Below are 20,782 nucleotides of genomic sequence, written 5' to 3'. Positions count from 1 at the left end.
AGATTGTACATCATCATTATTACATTTCCAGCCTCCACCCACCAACAACATGGATAGGGCAGACAAAGTGAATGTCTTAAAACAATCATTTTTAAAGAACTGACTTGCATACAGTGTAGCTTGGCACGCACAAACACACACAGCTCTCTCCCTCACACATACATACAGGTAAAACACAGAGGGACCTCCGTAGTATTGAGTCTCACCAGAAACGGGGTACTGCACTTGTACTCTGAGGGTAGCTCATTTGTCAATCCCATAGTATTTTGGCAATGCAGAGATTGCATTTCTTATGCAAAAGAGAACCAATTTAGATGATGTTAGTGAAAGGTTGAGGTAGAGGGAGAGAGCAGGGGGAGAGGGACATGAATGTAACCAGCCTAATTAAGTGTAATGGAAGATGATGGGTAGTGCAGTTTATTTTTTTTTTTTTTACAAAGCCTCAAAGATCTTTAGACCCTTGTGCAACCCCTGTCCTTGGAACTGGGTAGAGCTGATGCCATGCTATAGGTCCTTATATGATTTTAACTCTTAAACGGTTGCCAATCAGCAGCCAATTGGGTTGGGGATAATATTGTCACAGACAGCCAATCACAGATGACTGCATGTCACAGACAACCAGTCTCCTGAGGCTTTACCTCCCAGCCAATAAATAAAAAATTACATGGCACAGCTCGCTACTCATACATTTTAAAAATATATATATAAGCATAATCTTGAAAGTTATTTCTTAAGCAAGTGCATATGGCTACTATAATCTGCAGTAAAATTAAGAAATGTTCTAAAAGCTCAGGTGTTGATTGTACTGGCTGGTTGTTGGCATCAAGTATCACACCTTATTTACACTGTTAGGGTGCTTGCAGTGTGCATGGCAAAGTAAGGGTGCCGGTGTTTGCCAGCTATTGCCACCAACCCCATTTCAAATAACCAACCTTCCAAAGTGCAACCACACCCATATCTCACTTTAACAGGCTTTGGCTGGTTTTGGGAACTATACTGTTTATAATGTTTGTTCTAATTTACTACCTCCCCAACCCACCCTCATATTAAATTTTAAAATACAGCAGAAACATTTCACACTTTCTCAGTCCTCTACAATATGCCAGCCAACAGGTTTTCCTATAAAAAAGACTGAACTGCTTCAAAGGGCTCGGACACTGTGACTACACAGCTTGTTACTGTAACATACAAACTGAAGCACACAAAGTTACCTGTTTCTGTTCTAGGACCAACTGTTGTACATTCTAGAACATACTGGACCAGCCATGAAGGGCCTTGGAAATCTAAAGCACGTTGACGCAACTCCTCAACTTACAATACAACAGTGAAAATGCAGAGTATATATTGACAGAATTGAATAGTCCATTCATTTTAGTGCTTTTCAGCACAAAAAATCATTGAGTTACGCATAAGAAAATTATGCTACTACAGTACAAGTATTGATAGAGTATGCTTTCAAATGTAAAATAACCAAAACAAAAATAACATTAAAACAAACATTGGATTGCATCTACATCTACTATACATAATTTTAGCTGCTTTTAATTCCCATTTGATTTAGAAAATATCTATTCATCAAATATCTATTCTACTAATTATATTACAAGAATCCAGTCACAGGAAATAGAAAAATATCAAATATCACCGGTGATGATAAGAAAACATGACAACCTGAACAAGCAGAAATATTGCTATGGTAACCACCACTGTCCTTTGACATCAGTGAGTCCCTCCAATGCTCTCATTGGCTGTCCAGACCCCCCTGATGTACAGGAGACAAATCAGCACAGCCAAAAGGAGAAAGGGGGTGGGTAATTGGGGGTTGGGTAGCAGGGAGCTGTAAGCGTGTTGTTTTTGTCAGATGGCCGTGTCCCAGAATACAGTAGTCTGTGTTGGATAAGGTGGAGGACGGATCTTTTTGGCCCCATTGCTTTTCCCCCAACCTGGGAGAACAGACACACTTTCTTGCTTGCACTGATTCCTCTCTTGATTCCTCTCCTGGTGCCGGTCCTGGCTCCTGTCCGGAGGAGGCCTCTCCAGAGATCTCTGCAGGTGTGGATGCTGTCTGGAGCGAATTTCCATGCAGAGGGTGCGTTTCCTCTCTATCTGTTCTAGCATGGTGCTGTCTCCACACATCCAAGGCATCTGGGGCATCTGTGGGAGAGAGACATTGCTCTGAGTAAAGTGGAAACAAAATCAATTGTGTGCTTTGCATTGTTCGGTTGAACGTTCTCAAGCAATATAACCTAAGAAATTAAAATAAATCTGCATACCTGACTTTGATGTGTCTCTGCTGCTCTCCTTTGTGGAGTCCCCATTGGAGAGGGGTTAGCAGGCAGGGAAGGTGAGCGGCCATACTTCGGCGCTGCTTTCAGTTCTGCACAGAAAAGGAAATTCATTCATTTAACTTGTTCAGCATTGTGACATATAATATATGGACTAAATTAGATTATTTTGTGAAATTGTAGTCTTAATCCTCACCATTTCCTGTTCCCAACACCATTGGTGGGCTACTTGCAGGTTTCCCATGAGTGGGTGTCGCCATGGATGAGTGCTGCCCTGAAACTGCGCTGCCGTTCCTCTCTTGTGCTTTTGACTGGTCAATGCTGTAGTTTGTTCTGTCTCGCCGAGGTGTGCCCTCTGGTCTATAGCCCCTTTCTTTACTGTCACGCCTACACTCCATCCCATTAGGACTCTTTGCATCTTTAACATCATAACGATGCTGCTCTGAGCCATTCACATTTCTGTCTTTGCTGTCCCGTCTGGCTTCAAGGCCCGTCCTGTCCAGTTCTTTACTATCTTGCCTGGGTAGAGGAGGAGGAGGAAGATCTGCTCCATTGTAGCAACTTCGATCTCTAGCCTCAAGCCTGGATTCAGAGCTGTAGCCAATCCTATCTTTGCTGTTGCTACTTCTATGTGTTTCTTGTCGTGGCAGGATCTCAGGTGGTTGATCTATTCTGCCCTCATGTCTATGCTCTATACCAGTCCTTGCTCTGTCTTTGTTATCTTGTCGAGGTAACAGCTCCGGAGGGTGATCTTTGCTGTCATGCTTATATTCTCCTCCAGTTCTTGCTCTATCTTTGCTATCTTGCCGGGGTAGAAGCTCAGGCGGCCTGTCTCTGCTCTCATATTTTGAGTCCACACCATTCCTGGATCTCTCTTTGCTATCCTGCCTCTGTAAGAGCTCAGGTGGATGATCCAGCAGTTTCTCTCGGCTTTCATGTCTACTGTCTACACCATTTCTGGCCCGTTCCTTGCTGTCTTGCCTTGGTAACAGCTCAGGTGGCTGATCTAGCAGTCTCTCTCTGTCTTTACTGTCTTGTCTCAGTAAAGTCTCCATTCCATGTCCCCCACTCCTGTCTTTGCTGTCTCTTCGTATCATTAGGTCACTGTTACTTCCTTTGTCCTTAGAGTCCCTCCTTACCAATGGTATGGTTTCTACAGCGCTGCAGCCCCTGTCTTTTGAGTCCCGTCTCACAGGGATAGGCTCCACACTGCTGCAGCCTCGGTCCCTGCTATCCCTGCGAACAAGCGGTGGCTCTACACTGCTGCACCCACGGTCCTTACTATTGCGTCTGTGGGACAGCTGTTCTACATTACTGGATCCTCTGTCTTTGCCATCTCTCCGGTGAGATGATTCTTTGCTGTGACGCTCCTTAGACTCTCGCTTGGACTCCTTGCTGTGGCTGTGACGTTCTTTGCCTTCACGCTTGGACTCACTGTGGGACTTGCTCTTGGACTCAGCTATGAAAGAAGAGGACAAAGATATTCAGAGGACACATATATTCTGATGCCTCTGATGTCTAAGTTCAAGTCATTAATTATTATCTGATAATGCATTTGGGGATTCTTTCATTTATGTATCTTTTGCAGAACAAATAATCAGTTATTCAAAATTCAAGAGCCCTGCTCTTCTGCTTTTGTTTTCTGCACTACCATAAAAAATCCTCTAGGTGCCACTCACTACCCACTGAGGCAGCTGCAGTAAACCAATGGGATTAGATCAGTGGGTATGAGCATTGGCAGGCATTGGAATTGTGTTCCATTTATAAAATAAATTTTCATGGAGATCTTCAGACTAGCTAATATCTGTGTGGTATGTGTGTTATATATCCATTGGATATATAACACACACACACACACACACACACACACACACACACATATATATATATATATATATATACACACACACACCACTGGATATACATTCTACAGCACTAAACATAGGCATGAGCATGTTCTTTTAATATTTTACTTCTGCTTTATGCACAGCTACAGTGTGTGGTCAGCACGTAAATACGATGTTCCAAGGGGCTCTATCAGCAGCAAAAAAAATAACATAGATCTTGATCTATGTCACGGATTCAAGGCTCAATAAAGATATAGATCACTGTCTGCATGAATGACAAATTAATGTGCATCATTGATTTTCATATATACTTTGCCTCTATATGGCTTCTATATGGCCTTACCATACACAGAGGTCCCCTGACAGGCTTATATGTGTCACTGTTTGATTGTCTGTGTGTGTGTGTGTGTGTGTGTGTGTGTGAGTGTGGTGATTAACCAGTTTATAAGTGGGTCAGTGTAGTTGTTGCCTTTTCCATTGTCTCTGTTGTAAAAAAAAAAAAAAAAAAAAAAAAAAAAAAAAAAAAAACTAACTTCCCTTTATCGTGTTGGGTTTGTGTGTGTGTGTAAGTGTATGGATCTCTATGGCCTGCGGCCAATCACAGAGCACCACAGACAACCTGTCACTTCCTGAGCCCTGTGTGGTGCCTGCACACAGGTGTTGAGACTGAAAAAAAAAAAAACCCTTCAACATGACACGCCCTTGAGGTAGCAAGAACATATGCAAATTGTTTACAAGCCATATGGGACTAGAGGACAAAATACTGTAGAAGGGCACATAAGTAAGGCACTACCTGAAATTTATGGCTCATAATTAAAACAGTTCACTATCTAGCCATGACTTAGTGTATGCCAGTGAATCTAAACACTGATACAGTGGATAAAATGCATGAAAAGTCCAGGGTAAAACAGCAAATATGTTTGGAAGATGCTTGGAAGAGGCTCATTCAAGTGAAGTGATAATCACAAGAAATCAGACCCTCATCTTATGCTACCCCCACCATTGGTCTTTTGATCTATACCCGTATCAGCTACACAACTGTCTTAATCAGTGGTGGTCTATGTGCTGATTGGGCAGAAATGAGGAACAGAAATCCTCTGATCAGGTGTGGTTTTGAGTTAAGAGCTGTGGTTGTCCCCCTCAGGAGCTCATTGCTCGGTTGCAGACCAGCATGCCCTGAGCTGTGATTGGCTGTGTTACCCATGGGGAGGGAATCTGCAAATAAGAAACAGGGATCCCTCCTCCTTCCGCTGTTGCTATGTTGTGGTTGCTAAGAGAGTTGAGTGAGGATTGATGTGTGGACGCTTTGTAGTTCTTGTATGATGTATGGTTAATTTAGATCGTACAACTTAGCTCTGGGGGTTTTATCATAGTGGAGTTGTATTTCCTCTGTTATTTTTTATGTCAAATGTTAATCCAAATGAACCGCGTGTCTGCTAATTTATTAGAAACTCGCTAATGGACAAAGTCCATTGCACTCTTGATACTGTTTCAAATTATGCATGACCTGCTTCCATACATGAGCTATGATCTGCATGCCTACAGTCATTCATGTGTTTTATCTTTATTTATTTATTTATTTATTTTTTAATCCTCCAAGCATTTTTTGCACTTTCTTACCCTTAGGTGCAAACTACATGTTTGCCTCCACAGTACTATTACTTTGGCAGTGTCTTGAGTGTTGCGTTGCTGTCTGTGTTTAAACATTGTGTTTACATATTTAAAAGTAATGCTGCCTGATGGCCTAATGCCACGACTAGGCTTAAGAGACCCGCTGTCCGCTTTAGCCCCTAATCCCCTCAGATTAAATCATATGATCTGTATCAGACTTGGCTCACTGGGCCTAGATTAAAAACGAGGAAGGCTGCAGAGACAGCCACAAACACCCTGTATGGTAACTGTGATGCATGCTCTGCACAACCTCCAAAGTATGTAGATGCTGACATGTCAATGTTGCAAAGTACTAGATGCTGACAATTTTTGATGTTACTCTCTCCTGACTCTGCTTGTTTATAACTATTATTAGACCTTGCTGCTCTTTGTCAATGGTGTCAATGCATGCTATTTTTCATCACCACTTTTAAGTTGCTGTCTTATAAATCAGTGGGGATATGGCCTTAAAAAGCCAGGATTACTAAATGGATATGCAATGATAAGCTCCATACAGCCTTCAGGAAACGAGGATACATAAATATGATCTCTTCAACACCCTTTGCTACTCTATATCCCAAAATAAATAATATGAATTATTGACCAATCACAGGACCACTCACTCTCTCCTGGCTCTTTGGACTTCCTGCCACTGGTATTTTTCTTCAGCATATTCCTTCCTGTGGTGAACAGGTTGGTCAGTTCATCCAGTGGGCTGGTGGGTGTCCGCGATCGCCCTGTTGACACATTCTGCATAGAGCCATGGAGCCGTCCTACACAGTCTTGGGGTGGTGAGCCTTTGCCATGAGGGGTAGCTGAGGCGCTCCGAGGAAGACCCCCGGGAAATGGCATGGTAGCGTCAAAGGGTGGTGTGCGCATGAGACTCAGGGGGGTGAGGCAGCGCCCCATGCTGACCGGTGATGGGCAAGCAGAGTGGCTGCGCTGATAGGAGGATGATGAGGAGGATTTGTAAAGGGTGCAGGGTAAAGGAGGTGCAGAGGAGCGTCCAGATACAGTGAGGGTTGGGGTAGCGGTGAGCTCCCTGCGTATGTGAGCAGAGGAGGGCGGCTCTGTAGAGGAGGTTGGGGATTTGCTATAGGACTGGTTCTCCAGCATGGGTAATTTGGCTACATCTAGAGGAGTGAGGGGAGACTCATCTGAGTTTGGCGAGCACTGGGCTGGGGCTGGGGGGAATACCAGAAGCGGTGGCCGGTGGGTGAGTAAATTGGGGAAGGGTGCAGGAATGTCACAAAGTGGAATGTTACGAGGTGTGGAGCAGCGACTGAGGGGTTCAGGGTCATAGGGTGCTGGGGTGGGGCATGCTGATCGACATCCAACTGGATCAGTCCGGTACTCCATATCATCCAGAGCAGGGTATTTCATCTCCTCGTACACAGATTCCCCTGGCTCCTCATCCTCACTCTTCAGGGGCTCACGCCCTCCGACATCGATCCCACCCATTTCAATGTAGACAGGTTCATCTTCACAATCGTCCGTAGGGCTCTCATCGCTCTGCGGCGGTGAGGGATTGTGTTCGCTGGGGGACGTGACGTGATGCAGGGGTTTGGAGGTGCAAGCCCCACTGCCTCCATGGCTCTTGATGTAGGACTCGTCGAAGGAAACACTGAGCTGAGTGTTGGGGTTCCTCTTAGGTTTGGGTGGAGGCACCCTCTTGCAGTCCTCGCTGCATCCTTGAGCTGCTGAAGGGGAGAGAGAAGCAAAGTCTAAACATCGGAGAAATCTGTACTCACAAGCGCTACATAATAACTGACAAAAACAGATATTTGATTTTCTAGTTTATTTGTATACAGCTTAATAATTTGTTGTGGTATTAAACTTGATAAATTTAGGTTGCTATATTACCCCTATGTTGCTACTTGTCTGTCTAACTGTTATACATGATGAATACAGCATTATTTCATTTAACAAAGATTAATTTAAGTAAACGGAAACATAATGAGCATTTATAGTAGTCCTACTATAGCTCCATGTATCTTTGGGTCAGATGTAGGTCAATGTGTGCAGCTGAGAGCGATATCTTGAGTCAGATATGTGGGAATAGTTGAGGCATATGCATGTTTCTAGGTCACATATACGGCAGTGGAGTGGTATGTGAGTAAAGTATCTGGGTCACACAATGTGGGGCTTTTTTCTGATAGTGGTGACGTTGCATTGCAGCGTGAATCTCTTTAGCTGCGGTGCAGTGAAACTATGGTACAGTATTCATGTTGGCGAGATAGTACTGTACAGTACATTCTGACATTTACTTATAGTATACAGCAGATTATAGAAAAAGTGAGTTGTCCGCATGGTATTTCTAGGTCAGACACTAACATGTTTGGGTAGGAGTGTCCCTCTCTCTGAGAGGCAGGGGGAGTTAAGTGTAGTTAAGAGCCGGACCGTGTCTGAATTCTTCAAACTGCAGATTTTACACCTTTAATAATTCAGATACCAGATGGCCCAGACACACGCAGACTTCCCGGTACTGTATGACTCACCAGCATCACCGCACGCACATGCACACACACACACACACACACACACACACACACACACACACACACACACACAATGCACATGCCCACACATTCACAGAGGCAAAGTGGGACAGGCATGAACACATCCTCTGCCACAGGATTTCACCATCTGTAAAGTACATTTTTTTTTTTTTTTTTGCAAAACCCTTGCTTTCTGTATTAATCTTTCACAAAGATACTGTTGGTGGTATACCTTTAGACATCAGAACAGTTGGTTTATAGAAGACACATAACGAATACCTGTATGTCTCAAGACATAATCAAATCAAAGTAAATCAGCAAACACACTGCATTCTGTTGCTCAGAACTGATGGTACTGGTAGCCTATAATATAAAACTGTCTTTTTATTAAGTTGAAGAAAACATTAAATAAATACTTCTATTTTGTGTGCTTTACTTTGTTTTGCACTGGGATTTTGAGATATTTCATTCGTCATGTCCATTTCAACTGAGAATCAAATGTAGTTTTAATTGAAAACTGAGAATTGTGTACATTTCATTGGCTATTCCACAGGCTTTTACAGTAGCTTTTATACCTGACCCTTATTACTACTGTTTTAATGAGGTGTTAATAGATTTGGTTTGACCCAGATGTGCTCCTGGTATGCATGTAATTGGACTGATATACTTGTGTCTTTGTATAGTGTATGTATGTGTATGCAATTATGCCTTTATTCCTTAAATGTCAGGTGCATCACTGCATTAACGGGTTTACATGGTGATTCTTAAAACCTGTTTCAGTACTGATGTTGAATCCATCCCTCCATCCATCTCTTTCTCTCCCTCGCAGTTCCTCCCTTCCCTCTCTCCCCTCCCCCTCCCCCTGTAGCGGATGTGTTTACCCGCAACCCCTCCCCCTCCCTCTCCTCCTGGGGAAACAGAATCTAGGTCAATCGCTCCTCCTGAATGAATTCTACTCTGACAAGCTCCTCCCCTTACTGCTACAGCACCAGCTACAGAGCACGCAACCCTCCCCTTGGCCAGGGACACCCCCACACTCTCCCTCTGATTGGCTCGGAAGCCTTCGACTTCAGCATCTGCACAGCCTCATTGGACAGAGCCGCCTAGTGATATTGTGATTGGCTGGGCTGCAGGGGGTCTTGTTTCTGTGGGATGGTTGCCGTGGCGCCCAGGAAGATCTGTGTGCACACAGAGAAATCCCCACCAATCTGAGCCAGGCTAGGCGACTCCCTAAACATCACGTTGGCAGTGAAGCATCTTAACAAGGAGTCAAAGCTTCCTGCAACCTCTGAATATCTGTTCTCACTGCCCCTCCTCTTCAAGACTATTATGCTATAAATATCATTTTAGTTTCACAGCGCTAGTTACTTTTCTCTTTATGCCCAGCACATGTTGTGTTGTGATTTTTTTTTTTCTAAGTGAGCTGTGTACATGAGTGCACTGTACATTTGCTGGGGCAGAGAATGTATCCGTGCCTTGTTGATGCAAAAATTCCTTCAGCTCAATTAATTCCTGTCTTATCCATTAGGGCTTTTCTTATGGAGCTAATGTACTGCATGTATGCCCTCTTTGTTATCCATGGCCAAATAGGCATATTGTGTTTGTTTATTTTGCATCAGAAAACTCTGACTAAAATTGCTGCAGGCTGCTCCTACTGGATCTTGATCAAGACATTTCTTGGAATGAAATTTGTGCTTGTCAGTCCTAAAGTGGATGAAAAAAATGTTTAGCCTGTATTGATAATTTGTCTTGTAGAAATATTAATTTAAGTCAAATTTTAAAGTAGGTAATAGCAATGTCAAGACATTTCTCCATACAATATGTATCCATGTTTATCTGCACTGAGAGCAGCATTCATGCAGAGTTCAGAATGGACGTAATCAGCCTCTGCTGACAAACTGTGAGACCTAAAACGTGCTATGGACACGACAACACTCTGATCCAGTGGCTGGAGATGAAGTTGCTGGAACTGGATACAGAACTCATTCTCAAATTAAACATTAGTAACAGCAACACCTGATGAACTGAACTATGAAATAAATAAGCAAAGATAAACTAAGGAAGTTAAATTTCTATGTCTCTGTTTCTGTTCTTCAAATGACCTGTTTCTAGACGAATGTGCAGCCGAACTCTCTTATTTTGCACCAGGGGATTCCTGTCAAAGAATGACCATAGATATTACAAATATGAAGATAATGACTGAGGTCTTTGAATGCAGCCCTTGAGGGATACAAGTGACTAGATCTGAAGGGCAGTGCGAATAATGATATTTTTTTCTAATGGCTGAATGAATTAGTAGTAGTTTCTGGAAACATTATGTATGGTTCAAGGGGCAAAGGGAAATGTCAACGACCTTGGTTTGTACAACTATTCACCTTTGACTTATTGTACAGATAAATAGTGAAATGTGACGGTATGAAACAGGGGATAATCAAATAAAACTGCAACTTATCCTCATTTAATCTTTCCAGCCTATACCATGCTCTTAGCTTTGTCACTCAATCACCGTAGCCTACATCCTTGATTACTCTGAAACACATCTGCAATGCTGCACTCTAACTCAAACACAATGCAGGATGGTCAGCCCTCAGAGACCAGTAAACCGTGTCCGAACCAGCCCATGTTTTGTGGCACAAATCCTGTGAGACACTTTTCTCTCATATGCAGTATACTAGGCTGCAGGCTATGTGGCTCTTGTTGTCTCCTGCCTTTGACTCACCCAATATTATTTTAACCTGACTGATTTAACCTAAACATGATGATAGCTTGTCCCTTGTTTCTATTGCCATGCCATATCTTATCATTATGGTGCTCACTGTCAAGGATGCACTGAATGGCTAGATGTCATGTCATGTCATGTAGGGGAAACTGTGCTGAAGAGGGCACTGCAGAGAGAAGTTATATATAGCACAGCAGTATGGTGTGAAATGCCACCACCACTCACCGTCACATCTTTCCCCACGGCAGGTGGATGTGGGACTGTGGTCCACTGCCTCTGACGACATGCTCAGCTTGGTGGCCGGGTCTCTCCTGGGCTTGGGTGGGGGCTGCTTCCTGGAGGTAGGGCTTCCCACTTCCTCCTCCCCACCGCCCCCGCTGTTCCCACCACCTACGGAATGGAGTGACTGGGAGCGCACGGAAAAGCCCGGCCCGCAGGCGAGGGCATGAGGGTGGGGCACAGGCATGCGCTCCTGCGGGGCCGGCATGGTCATGGATCCCATACGTAAATGCTTTCCTTCAGTTGCTATATCCTCGCCAGTTCTAAAAGACAAAGACGGAGGGGGGAGAGAAAGGAGAAGATGTGATCATGAATGGTAACAGACACGATTTCTGAATATAGGTGTGCAGAACAAAAAATCAATACAGCTGAGTATCACAATATTGTTTTCAAAATACTGTATTAATTCTCTAACCACTTATATCAATATGTCATTTATGCATTTAATTTCATTTTGATATGAGTTTATGCCATCTACATCACAGTGCACTGTAAGTACGTTAATTGTGTTTATTCTGTTAAAATAAATTGGGATAGACATTTTAAATAAAAAAATTGTTCTGAGACAGTTTATCGCCCAATTTATCATACAGTATATTATATATTTTATCAGTCTACCCAGCTAGTGTTGCAATGTGTTGTGATACAAATCATGTTGTACAGTGCAGCCCTAGCTGATACTCAGCTCAATACAAAAGGTAGAGTGAAAAGCTCAGTCAGAGTCAAGTGGATTAGTTGCTTGGGCAAATTCTTTTCCAGTTAAAAGATTTTTCTAACTGCTCTCACATACTTTTGGCAACTGGAAACATGTTTTGTTCATATAAATCAAGGTTGATCACCAAATTATCATATTAGTGTACATATTACATTATGGGGGTTGAAAGACAGAGGAAGAGACAAAGCACAGAGATAAAAACTTTGACCCCATCTCCTGGAAACAGCCCTGCCAGGAGACAGTGAGCTGAAAATAGCAAATATGTGCTCACATACAAAGTCACCATGGCAAATCTATTTGTGATGGCTGAAGTGATGAACATGCTAACCATGGGAGGCATGTTACTGTGACTGAACTCTGGGCATCCTTCAGTGCAAAGCATTGATTTGAGTTTAACCCTGCATATGGCCAACGCTGCTCACTCAACCACAGAAGTAATGACACCATGGAAGTCCACAATCGATCTCTCTAAACGGATGATTGGCCTGAATGGAACGTTAATGATGTTTAAGTGTATGGTAGTGCAGGAAAGAGGGGGGCTGTTTGTGTGTGTGTGTGTGTGTGCAGCCTGGGGTGAGAGGGTTTGAGAGGTGCTCTTGACTGCAGTTTGTTAAAGAGCTGATTTCTGCCTGTCAGTGGAGATCGAGCCTCAGCTAAGAAACAGATCTGGTTCTCAGATTTTCAAATAGCAAATGATCACGTTGATGGCATGGTTGATCTGTCAGCCTTTTCAAAATTAATTTATATTTTTCTGGCATCATCGGGAGGGCATGGCTAAGCTGGTGCTGTAGATTAAAAAAAAAAAAAAAAAAAAAAAAAAACACACATGAAATAGGTTAGATATGCACGTATGGCCTCTATCTCTATCGTGTGTGTGATTGTCTATGTGTGTGTATGTGTGTGTGACCCCTCAGTGTGTGACTTTGCTGACTGTGACTCCCTCCCAGCCAGCTGCTGAGCAGAAGGTGCTTGGTGGGGTGGGTTCATTGGCCAGGGGCTTAACTTTGCCTAGCAACAGGGTACCCATGGAAACCAGACACAAAACCAGCTGCCGCTCTGCACAACAATAATAAAGTGCACGTGTACATCAAAACACTCTGATATAGGCTTTCTGATTAAAGATGACAGCAGCTCTACAAAATAAGAGTACCTACAACAACATGTAGAGCCACTCTAACAAAGTTATTCAATGAAGCAGAGAAAAATAAACACCCCCCCACATGAATTGTAATGCAATGCACTTTTAAGAAAACAAACTTATGAAAAAAAAGAAAAAAAGTTGAGAAACATTAAACCATCCACTGTACAAGGTCCATTCAGCTACAGGTGTGTGTGATGGTACGCCAAACAAACTGGTTGTCTGTGTTGTGGGCATTCACGGGCTTTCTCTCCCCCTTCCTGTTTCTCCATCACTGGTGGGAAACATGCATGTATACTGTATTGCCTGTGTACACATGCAATGAGTATACAGTAAGTGTCTACGTGAAAATGTACCGTGTGTGTGTATGTGCAAGCACACATGTGCATCTGCGTCTATGTGCATGCACACCAGTATGCATGGAGTGTGTTTGTGTGTGGGTGTGTGGGTGTGACTGGAGTAGTAGTGACTGGGTTATTTATAGGATATTTGCCCAGTGATTGGCTGGAGGACAGACCACAGGTGCACTCCGACCAGTTGGAGTGACTTGTCGTTGGGCAGCTCTGGTTCGCTTTCTCACTGTGACACCATGTGACAGGAAAAACAATAGCAAACAAACAAACAAAACACTGAGGGGAGGTCTTGACAGAAAAAAAAATACTGCTTACAAAGAAAAGATGCCTGAGCTTGCATCTACATGTATCTGTATGGCAGGAAGACAGCAAGAGAAAAACAGAGTGCAGGAATGTTTATGTGCACAAGGGAATACGTGTGTGTGTATGTGTGTGTGTGTGTGTGTTTATGTACACATATGCACCTGCAAGTTAATTTGTGTGCATGTGTGTGTGCCTTTGTGAATAACCATTCCTTCAGATGCAAGGCAATAAAAGAAACCCAGAGTGGGATGGCAGCGGGCAGGAAGGCCCGCCTTACTCAAACCTGATCTGCTGATCTGATTGGCCTATGGCTGTTCCAGCTGTCACCAGGCAGAACACATCTACTACTGAGCTCTTCACACTTAATCTCTCTAACATTTTTTTCTGTCCCTGCACTCTTAAACGTATTCGCTCTCACAATCTCTTTCTCTCATACACATCGCACAGTCCTTTTGTCCTTCTCTGTCCTTCTTTCTTACACATTCATCAACATGTTCTATTTTCTTCTTGTTGCACACACACACGCACACGCAAACGTGCACACACATGCTCATGCACACATGCATGCAAACATACACACACACGCACACATAAATCCTCACACTTGCTCTACTCTCTGTTCTGTCAGTTACTATAAAAATGGGTCGTCTCATTGACCCACTTATAGGCCTCATGAAAAATCCAGTTATTTTTTAGACTCTTCCTCTAGTGACTCTGTATTAATATTTTAGCTTTGGCAACAGCTGAGAGACACCGGAAGGATATCAGGACACTATATGCCACTTTCCTCGGGCATCGCTCAGCAGTGGAAAACACACCAAGTTATAGGCTTGCTTCAGACTGCTAATAAAAATGGAAGCAAGGACGTTCTGCTGGCATTGAAAACAGGGACACAGGAGAAATCCCATAGTCTCCCTATCACTCCAAAGACGAATAATTGTGTCAACTTGTAACACACATGTAGTATACAATATAGAAGGTAAAATCAATCACAGTGGCAGATGGAAAAGCTCATTATGAATTGCATGGGCCCTTATGTTAGCTAAAAACGTGACAGTGTTGAAATTTACAGAATGTTCCAGCATAAATCCTGTCTGTTAAGATCCACATCTGGTCACATCAAAGTGCTCAGCCCCAAAAACAAGTCAATGTAATCATCTGATGCACAGCTAAAACTCCCAACAGCTGCTACATTACCTTCCACTGTGTCAGACAGATTGATGCAACACAGCTGATTTCTAAATTGACAATATTGGGCACTATTTACTACAAGCCTTTCCACTGCAAACTGATGTCTGTTTAGCCGTCTACATCATTAGATTAATTTTTGACAAGTGCTGTTCCCTGAAATCAAATATGCATCCACGCAATCTATGTCCTGTTTAAAAATCAGCCAGTGAGCTCTACTCAAGATAACTGTATACTTTCATTATGGATAATCGAACAACATTGTGGAACAGCATAGCAGTATTTGCAAAAGAACACTAACAGTGAATAACCATTTTGTGCAAACACCGGTCTTAGCTTGTAAAAATTAGAGCGTCTGTACAAGTCATCGATTCCAACAGATTTTGTGAATGAACAGTAACGTCCATTCATGTTAGAGCACTGAAGCACAGCAATGACCTTACAGAGGCAATGACCTCAGGGAGATTAGTGCCTTAGGTAACTCCTGAAGAAGACTGAAATCAACCGACAAATATAAAATCATGTGGTCGAGTGAGTATCTCTCACTCTCGTTCCGAACTCTCTGCGGCATGGAGCTGAAACCATATTCTCTATTTGATGATCGGATGAAGAAGCAGAAAAACCCACTGTATGTCATGATCACAACAGTCACAACTTACTTAAACTACTTCTTTTCACTGTCCCATTATCATGTACAGTGAACCAGCCCTGACTAAGCACTTGATATTCTAACCACAACTCGAGCACGCCGTATCCACGTGCCGGGCGCGTTTTGACTGCATGTCTCTTATTCGCTCAGCTTTTGGAGTACCATGCAATGGTGTGGTTGCATGCCATTATGTGGCGTTGCTCTACTTGCTCACGCATCACTACAGATAAAAACAGTCCACAGCTGAACATGTGCATGCATATCATTTTCTCCTAAGATTCCAATACGAGGCTTCCACTTAACTTCTCAGTACTCAAACACTTTCTTTAAGAAATGCAAGAACAACTTTTTGACATTATTGCAAGTTTATACAGACGTTCTGAAACTTTTATCCTTCTGTAGCTGATAAATAAAACAAAGCAAGTTCATATGCATTGCAAGAACATAAGTCAGTTAAATCAAATTCACCCTCGTCTTATCACATTTTCTCTCACTGCCCTTCCCCCCGTCTTTCTTAAAAACCCTCCATCTCGAAAATGGAGCAGTGATGACCTCCATCAAGGACAAGTCCCAAATAAGTCTAAAAGTGAAAAATTAATTATCCTCTACAGAGCACGGGGTGCACCAGTCCACACTGGCAAACCCAAAGAAATGGCAACCCGCCATTGCCACAGGGACCCTCTGGCCACTCATCCCAATTCTTTAACTCCTCCAAAAGCAAACCCATTGACTTTTATCCTTTATTCTTTGGCATTTACCAACTTGCAAGTCCTCCACTATCCTGAAGAAGTGCAAAATTAAATGCAAAGCAACTGTGAACAATGTGTGTTCTCCAATATAGGAAAAAACAACAAGAGAAGGAGAGAGCCACAGCCTTTGAACAAGTCTGTTATTTTGTTGGCATAGCTGTGTTAATGCTTACATGATGACCGTGATCCTGACTTGCATTGTGTCTTAGCACTTTACTTCTCAGGCTGAGGAGTTTGCATTAACACAACCTCCACCCTAACCAACTGAAATGAAGTATCTATGATTCAGTTATGTTTGCATTTGTAAATTGGTTGTTAATGATATTATTTTCCTCCTACCTCTTTATGGCTTCCTCCTGTTTTCTCTTCTTATCGTTTTTCTCTTGCAGGTAGGTCCTGTTTCTCTCATTCCGGGCGTGGTCCAAGTTCTGAGCCACCAAACTGTTGTAGACTCTCAGCCCATTCTCCTCAACATACTGGAAAAAACGTAGAGTTTCCTCCTCTTTGGAGCTCATCATTCTTCAAGTCTATCCACAGCATCCTTATAAAGAAAAAAAAAAAGGAAATATTAATAGAAACTGTTTGCAAAACAAAGAAAGGACAAACACATCAATGTGGACTTTTTCTGTTTGTCACTAATGCAGACTTGTTTGCATCATAAAGTGTCGAGTAGATTCTTAATGCAAACAAAACATGGAGTTATGCTAGTGATTATTCACTCAACCTTCATTTTTCAAGGTCAGTCTTGTTGAGATGAAAACCAATGGTGCGAGATTGCATCAGCTCAATAATAATGTCACAAACTGACTTTGTGTTATGTTGTGGTTGTTTTTAAGGTTTCTGCCTGTTGCCATGGGGCATGTGGCCCATAGAGGGTTCATATTGGTGGTGAGATTGCATCATGCCTGTGACCACAAGTGTAATCATTTCCCCTAGAGCTTGGGAAGCATCTTTTCTCTTTATCTTTCTTACACACATACACACACTCATACATTGCACACACACAAACAAAAGCTCATATGTACATGGAAGATGTGTGAAGATGAAGAATAGACACACCATCAAGGGTGATCTCTGTCATGCTATAATTACCATTTTCCCTCGCCACTCCAAAGAGAGCTCCTGATATAAGTAAAAGAAACACTTTCGATCAATCCATGACCAGTGCAGAAGACACTGAGCTCTTTTCTGGTATGCCATTTCATCGGGATAGAAATAAATTACAATGGGGACATGTTAACTTTGACCTTAATGAAATTCTTTCAACTGGGTCAGGACTTTTTTGGATGAGCCACACAGAATAATGTACCATTATAGGTTTCAGGGTCCTCTTTACTGGTAATGGATCAACAGAGTTTGAAAAAGGGCTTTACCATTCCACTGATGTATTGTGTTTTGGGGTCTGACCTGCAGATATAATACATCAGAGGGTGAACATGCAGATTAAGTAAACATATTATATTGACATGTTTAGTTTGCAAAAGCTGTTATTTGGCATATTATGGCTCAGTGAGAGTCTATTTTTTACACAGTATTATTCAAACACTGAGAGAAAGAAGGTGAGTATTTTATTGAAGGAAAGCTATTTTGGTGCAATTCTTCTGTGGTTTAAAAATAGTATTGTTTGCAGCTGCTTTGTAGCCAAATCCAACATGAAGCAGCTAATAATGTGATCCAGTGTGTATATGCATATTTGTATCTGAGTGTATGCATGCAAAAAGCATGCAAATGCATTCACTGGTCTATATACTATATGCAACAACCCAAAACAAATTTGCAGAGGTCGATTGCAGAAGAGAAGAAGACAGCGCATGCTTTTATGTAGGTCAGTGTTTTCAGATCAGCCTAAGACTCATGCTTGTTTACGTATGAGAGAAGCACTGAGTGTGAGTGTGTGTGGGGAGGAGGAGGGGGCTTGTGATAACTGTGCATGCGTGTGTGTGTCTGCGTACGTCTGTCTGTGTATGTGTGTCTGTGTGTAGAGAGGTTTGGGGGGGGGGCAAAGAGGGTTTGGAGGGCAGCCAGATGGAGATTGCAGGGCCAACTGAGAGACCAGCCATTGTCTGGCAATCCTCACCATCCCTCTACCTCATGTCTATCTATGAATAAGTCCGGCATGGGAGCTAGGTCCATTGGTTTATCTGCCTGCTCCACTCCATATGACACATTGCTCCTCGGCACCTCTTTGCATAGGTTTTCCAGGTATCAGGAGGAGACTGATAAGAGTCAACAGACAGAATCACCACTGCAGAGCAGAGTTCAAACTAGGGCACAGAAGCCCAGAGTCGACATGGAGAGTTTTTTTTTTTTTTTTTTTTTTTTTTTTTTTTTATAACCTCATCATCAGGTCTTATCACCAATGCACAGGCACAGGTAGAGATCTGAAACTGTATAAGGGAAATAAATCTTGGTTCCCGATGAGAAGTGAGGTGCACAAGCTGGATGTGTAAAGGGTGCAGTGGTAGGAAGGCTCCACAGTTCAAACACTGTTTGAGCTGAATTAAGCCTGCCTGCCTAATCCCTGTAAGCCTGCAGCAGCGCTCTGCACTGGAATCAGCTTGTTTATCACACTGTTTCTACCAACCAAGCCTTTCACATTGGTTTCTTGTACTATAAGTCCTTGATGTAAAATATTATTATCATATGTTTGACTCTCATCACCATAGTACTATTCTATGCAATGACATCTGTCTTTGGCTTTTGTCCTCATGCTCCTCTCCCTTCTAGCTATCTGTCCCTTTGCTTGATGTCATTTCTTGTTTTTCATTTCATCTGCCTCCCTTTGCCCCAGTTGACATGGGCTGCAACAGTTGGAACACAGAGGTGCACTTTGCTTAAAAAGGAAATGAAAGTGGCACACCGTTTCTGTTTCCAGGCAACGATGTCACAGGAGAAGGGCAGCATGGATATTCTAGAGACACAATGTCAGAAAGACTGCAAGGCCAGTAGTCTGGTGACAACATGCATGCAGGCACACACATGCACACACACACACACACACACACACACACACACACACCTGGTGGTGCTGCATGTATTTGTGAGTATTTATGCATGTGTATATGTTTGTATATGAGAAGAGCAAAATAAACAAAATACAAATTAGGTTTATATGATGTCTGTAGAGTGTGCAATGACATATGAGTGAGTTTAAAAAAAGCTGCACTATATACTTACAGTGGGGCTGTGTCCCTGCTGGTTTGTGGACCAACGTATCTGCTGTCTTCCCCAGGTGAGTCCAGTGCACGCTAGTGAACTCTGACCTATGCTGGAGCACCAGTGCACTATTCCACTTAAATCCACATAGACTTCCATCCATTGTATGGTCCAACTGATTGGCTTGCTAAAAGGACTTCCTGTGACCCAGGACTAAGTTGACGGCAGGAAGGAGCAGGGCTGCTGGATTCCCAGCCCAGTGCTCCCTCCTCTGGGTTAGAAAGGGTAGATGTAACCCCTCCAGTCCAGACGGTGTTAAACTCCAAGCCAGGTGCCAGCTTCACTGCTCCAAACATCTGTACATACTAGAGACAGAAGTAAGATGCAGCGTAGCAACAGACCGCACCCGAAGCTGGAGGCATGACACAAATACACACTAACACACTCATACACTCTCACATCAAACTCCCCTTGCAGCTGAAGCCAAAGCACTTATGCACCCACTCTGGTGCTAACTTAAGTAACACCACTTTCTCAAAATGTCTCTCCTTTTGGTTTAATCTGTCTGGACGCAGCAAATATGCCCAAGTATTGCACAGGTGACAAAAATCCTCATCCACAGTGTACTGGAGCCTGAGAGCGAGGTAGAGCAGATTGGTGTCTGTTTCCAGGTATGGCATTCCCTGCTCTCTTTCTGTCTCAGTCGTCCACACAGACACAGGTCCGTTCAGTCAGCCTGTGCTTAAGCAGATGAGACCGGGCTGCTGAACTACAGATCAAAACACAAAGAACACGCCCACTGCCTACTGTAGCCACCTTCCTTCCAGCAAATCTCCTGCTTTCCTCTCACTACAATGCCATCCTCTCTCTCTCTCTCTCTCTCTCTCTCTCGCTCTCTCTCCCTCTCTCTCTCTCTCTCTCTCTCTCTCTCTCTCTCTCTCCTACATTCCTATCTCTTTTGCTCTGTACTTTTCAACTCATCCTCAAAACAACTCATACCCTGGTCTCTTTTTTTTTTATCAAATTGTCTTTTTGTTTTTGTCTCGTTCGTCTTGCCTATGTTCCCTTTGCGGCTGCACTGTAACTGGAGCCTGCGTGTTTTTTTTTTGTTTTTTTTCCTGCTTTCAGCACCACGGAGAGCTCTCTCTCTCTCGTATCTCTCCCCAGGCATGGGTTAGTGGATGAGAGTAGAGGGTGAGGGGAGAGATGGGGGAGGGGGGTTGAGTGGGAGGAGTCACCGGGTTGCCAGGGTG

At 43.1% G+C, this 20,782-nt stretch overlaps 1 protein-coding gene across 2 annotated transcripts; it reads right to left on the bottom strand.

The window, feature by feature from the left end:
* Nucleotides 1-420: 420 nt before the first annotated feature.
* nyap2b (neuronal tyrosine-phosphorylated phosphoinositide-3-kinase adaptor 2b) lies at nt 421-20,284 on the bottom strand. Of its 2 annotated transcripts, none has more exons than XM_030073770.1 (7): nt 19,551-20,284; nt 16,713-16,914; nt 11,225-11,541; nt 6,406-7,482; nt 2,482-3,744; nt 2,274-2,377; nt 421-2,154 (listed from the first exon to the last, which is right to left on the bottom strand). In XM_030073770.1, the coding sequence occupies exons 2-7, from the start codon at nt 16,889-16,891 to the stop codon at nt 1,858-1,860; spliced, it is 3,237 nt and encodes a 1,078-aa protein (XP_029929630.1). In that variant the 5' UTR covers nt 16,892-16,914; nt 19,551-20,284; the 3' UTR covers nt 421-1,857. The 2 variants fall into 2 exon arrangements, with proteins under 2 accessions (XP_029929630.1, XP_029929631.1); XM_030073771.1 differs by having other exon boundaries at nt 6,406-7,479.
* Nucleotides 20,285-20,782: the final 498 nt, after the last annotated feature.

This window comes from Myripristis murdjan, chromosome 17 (genome assembly GCF_902150065.1).
Source record: "Myripristis murdjan chromosome 17, fMyrMur1.1, whole genome shotgun sequence".
NCBI lineage: Eukaryota > Metazoa > Chordata > Actinopteri > Holocentriformes > Holocentridae > Myripristis > Myripristis murdjan.
This window is presented reverse-complemented; position numbering and strand designations above follow the sequence as displayed.

Coding starts and splice junctions, on each gene's coding strand:
- nyap2b (XM_030073770.1), bottom strand. CDS start 16,891: ATGATGAGCTCCAAAGAGGAGGAAACTCTACGTTTTTTCCAGTATGTT. Junction 3,745..6,405: donor GTCCAAAGAGCCAGGAGAGA/GTGAGTGGTCCT, acceptor CTTCTTTCATAG/CTGAGTCCAAGAGCAAGTCC. Junction 2,155..2,273: donor CAGAGACACATCAAAGTCAG/GTATGCAGATTT, acceptor TCTCTCCCACAG/ATGCCCCAGATGCCTTGGAT.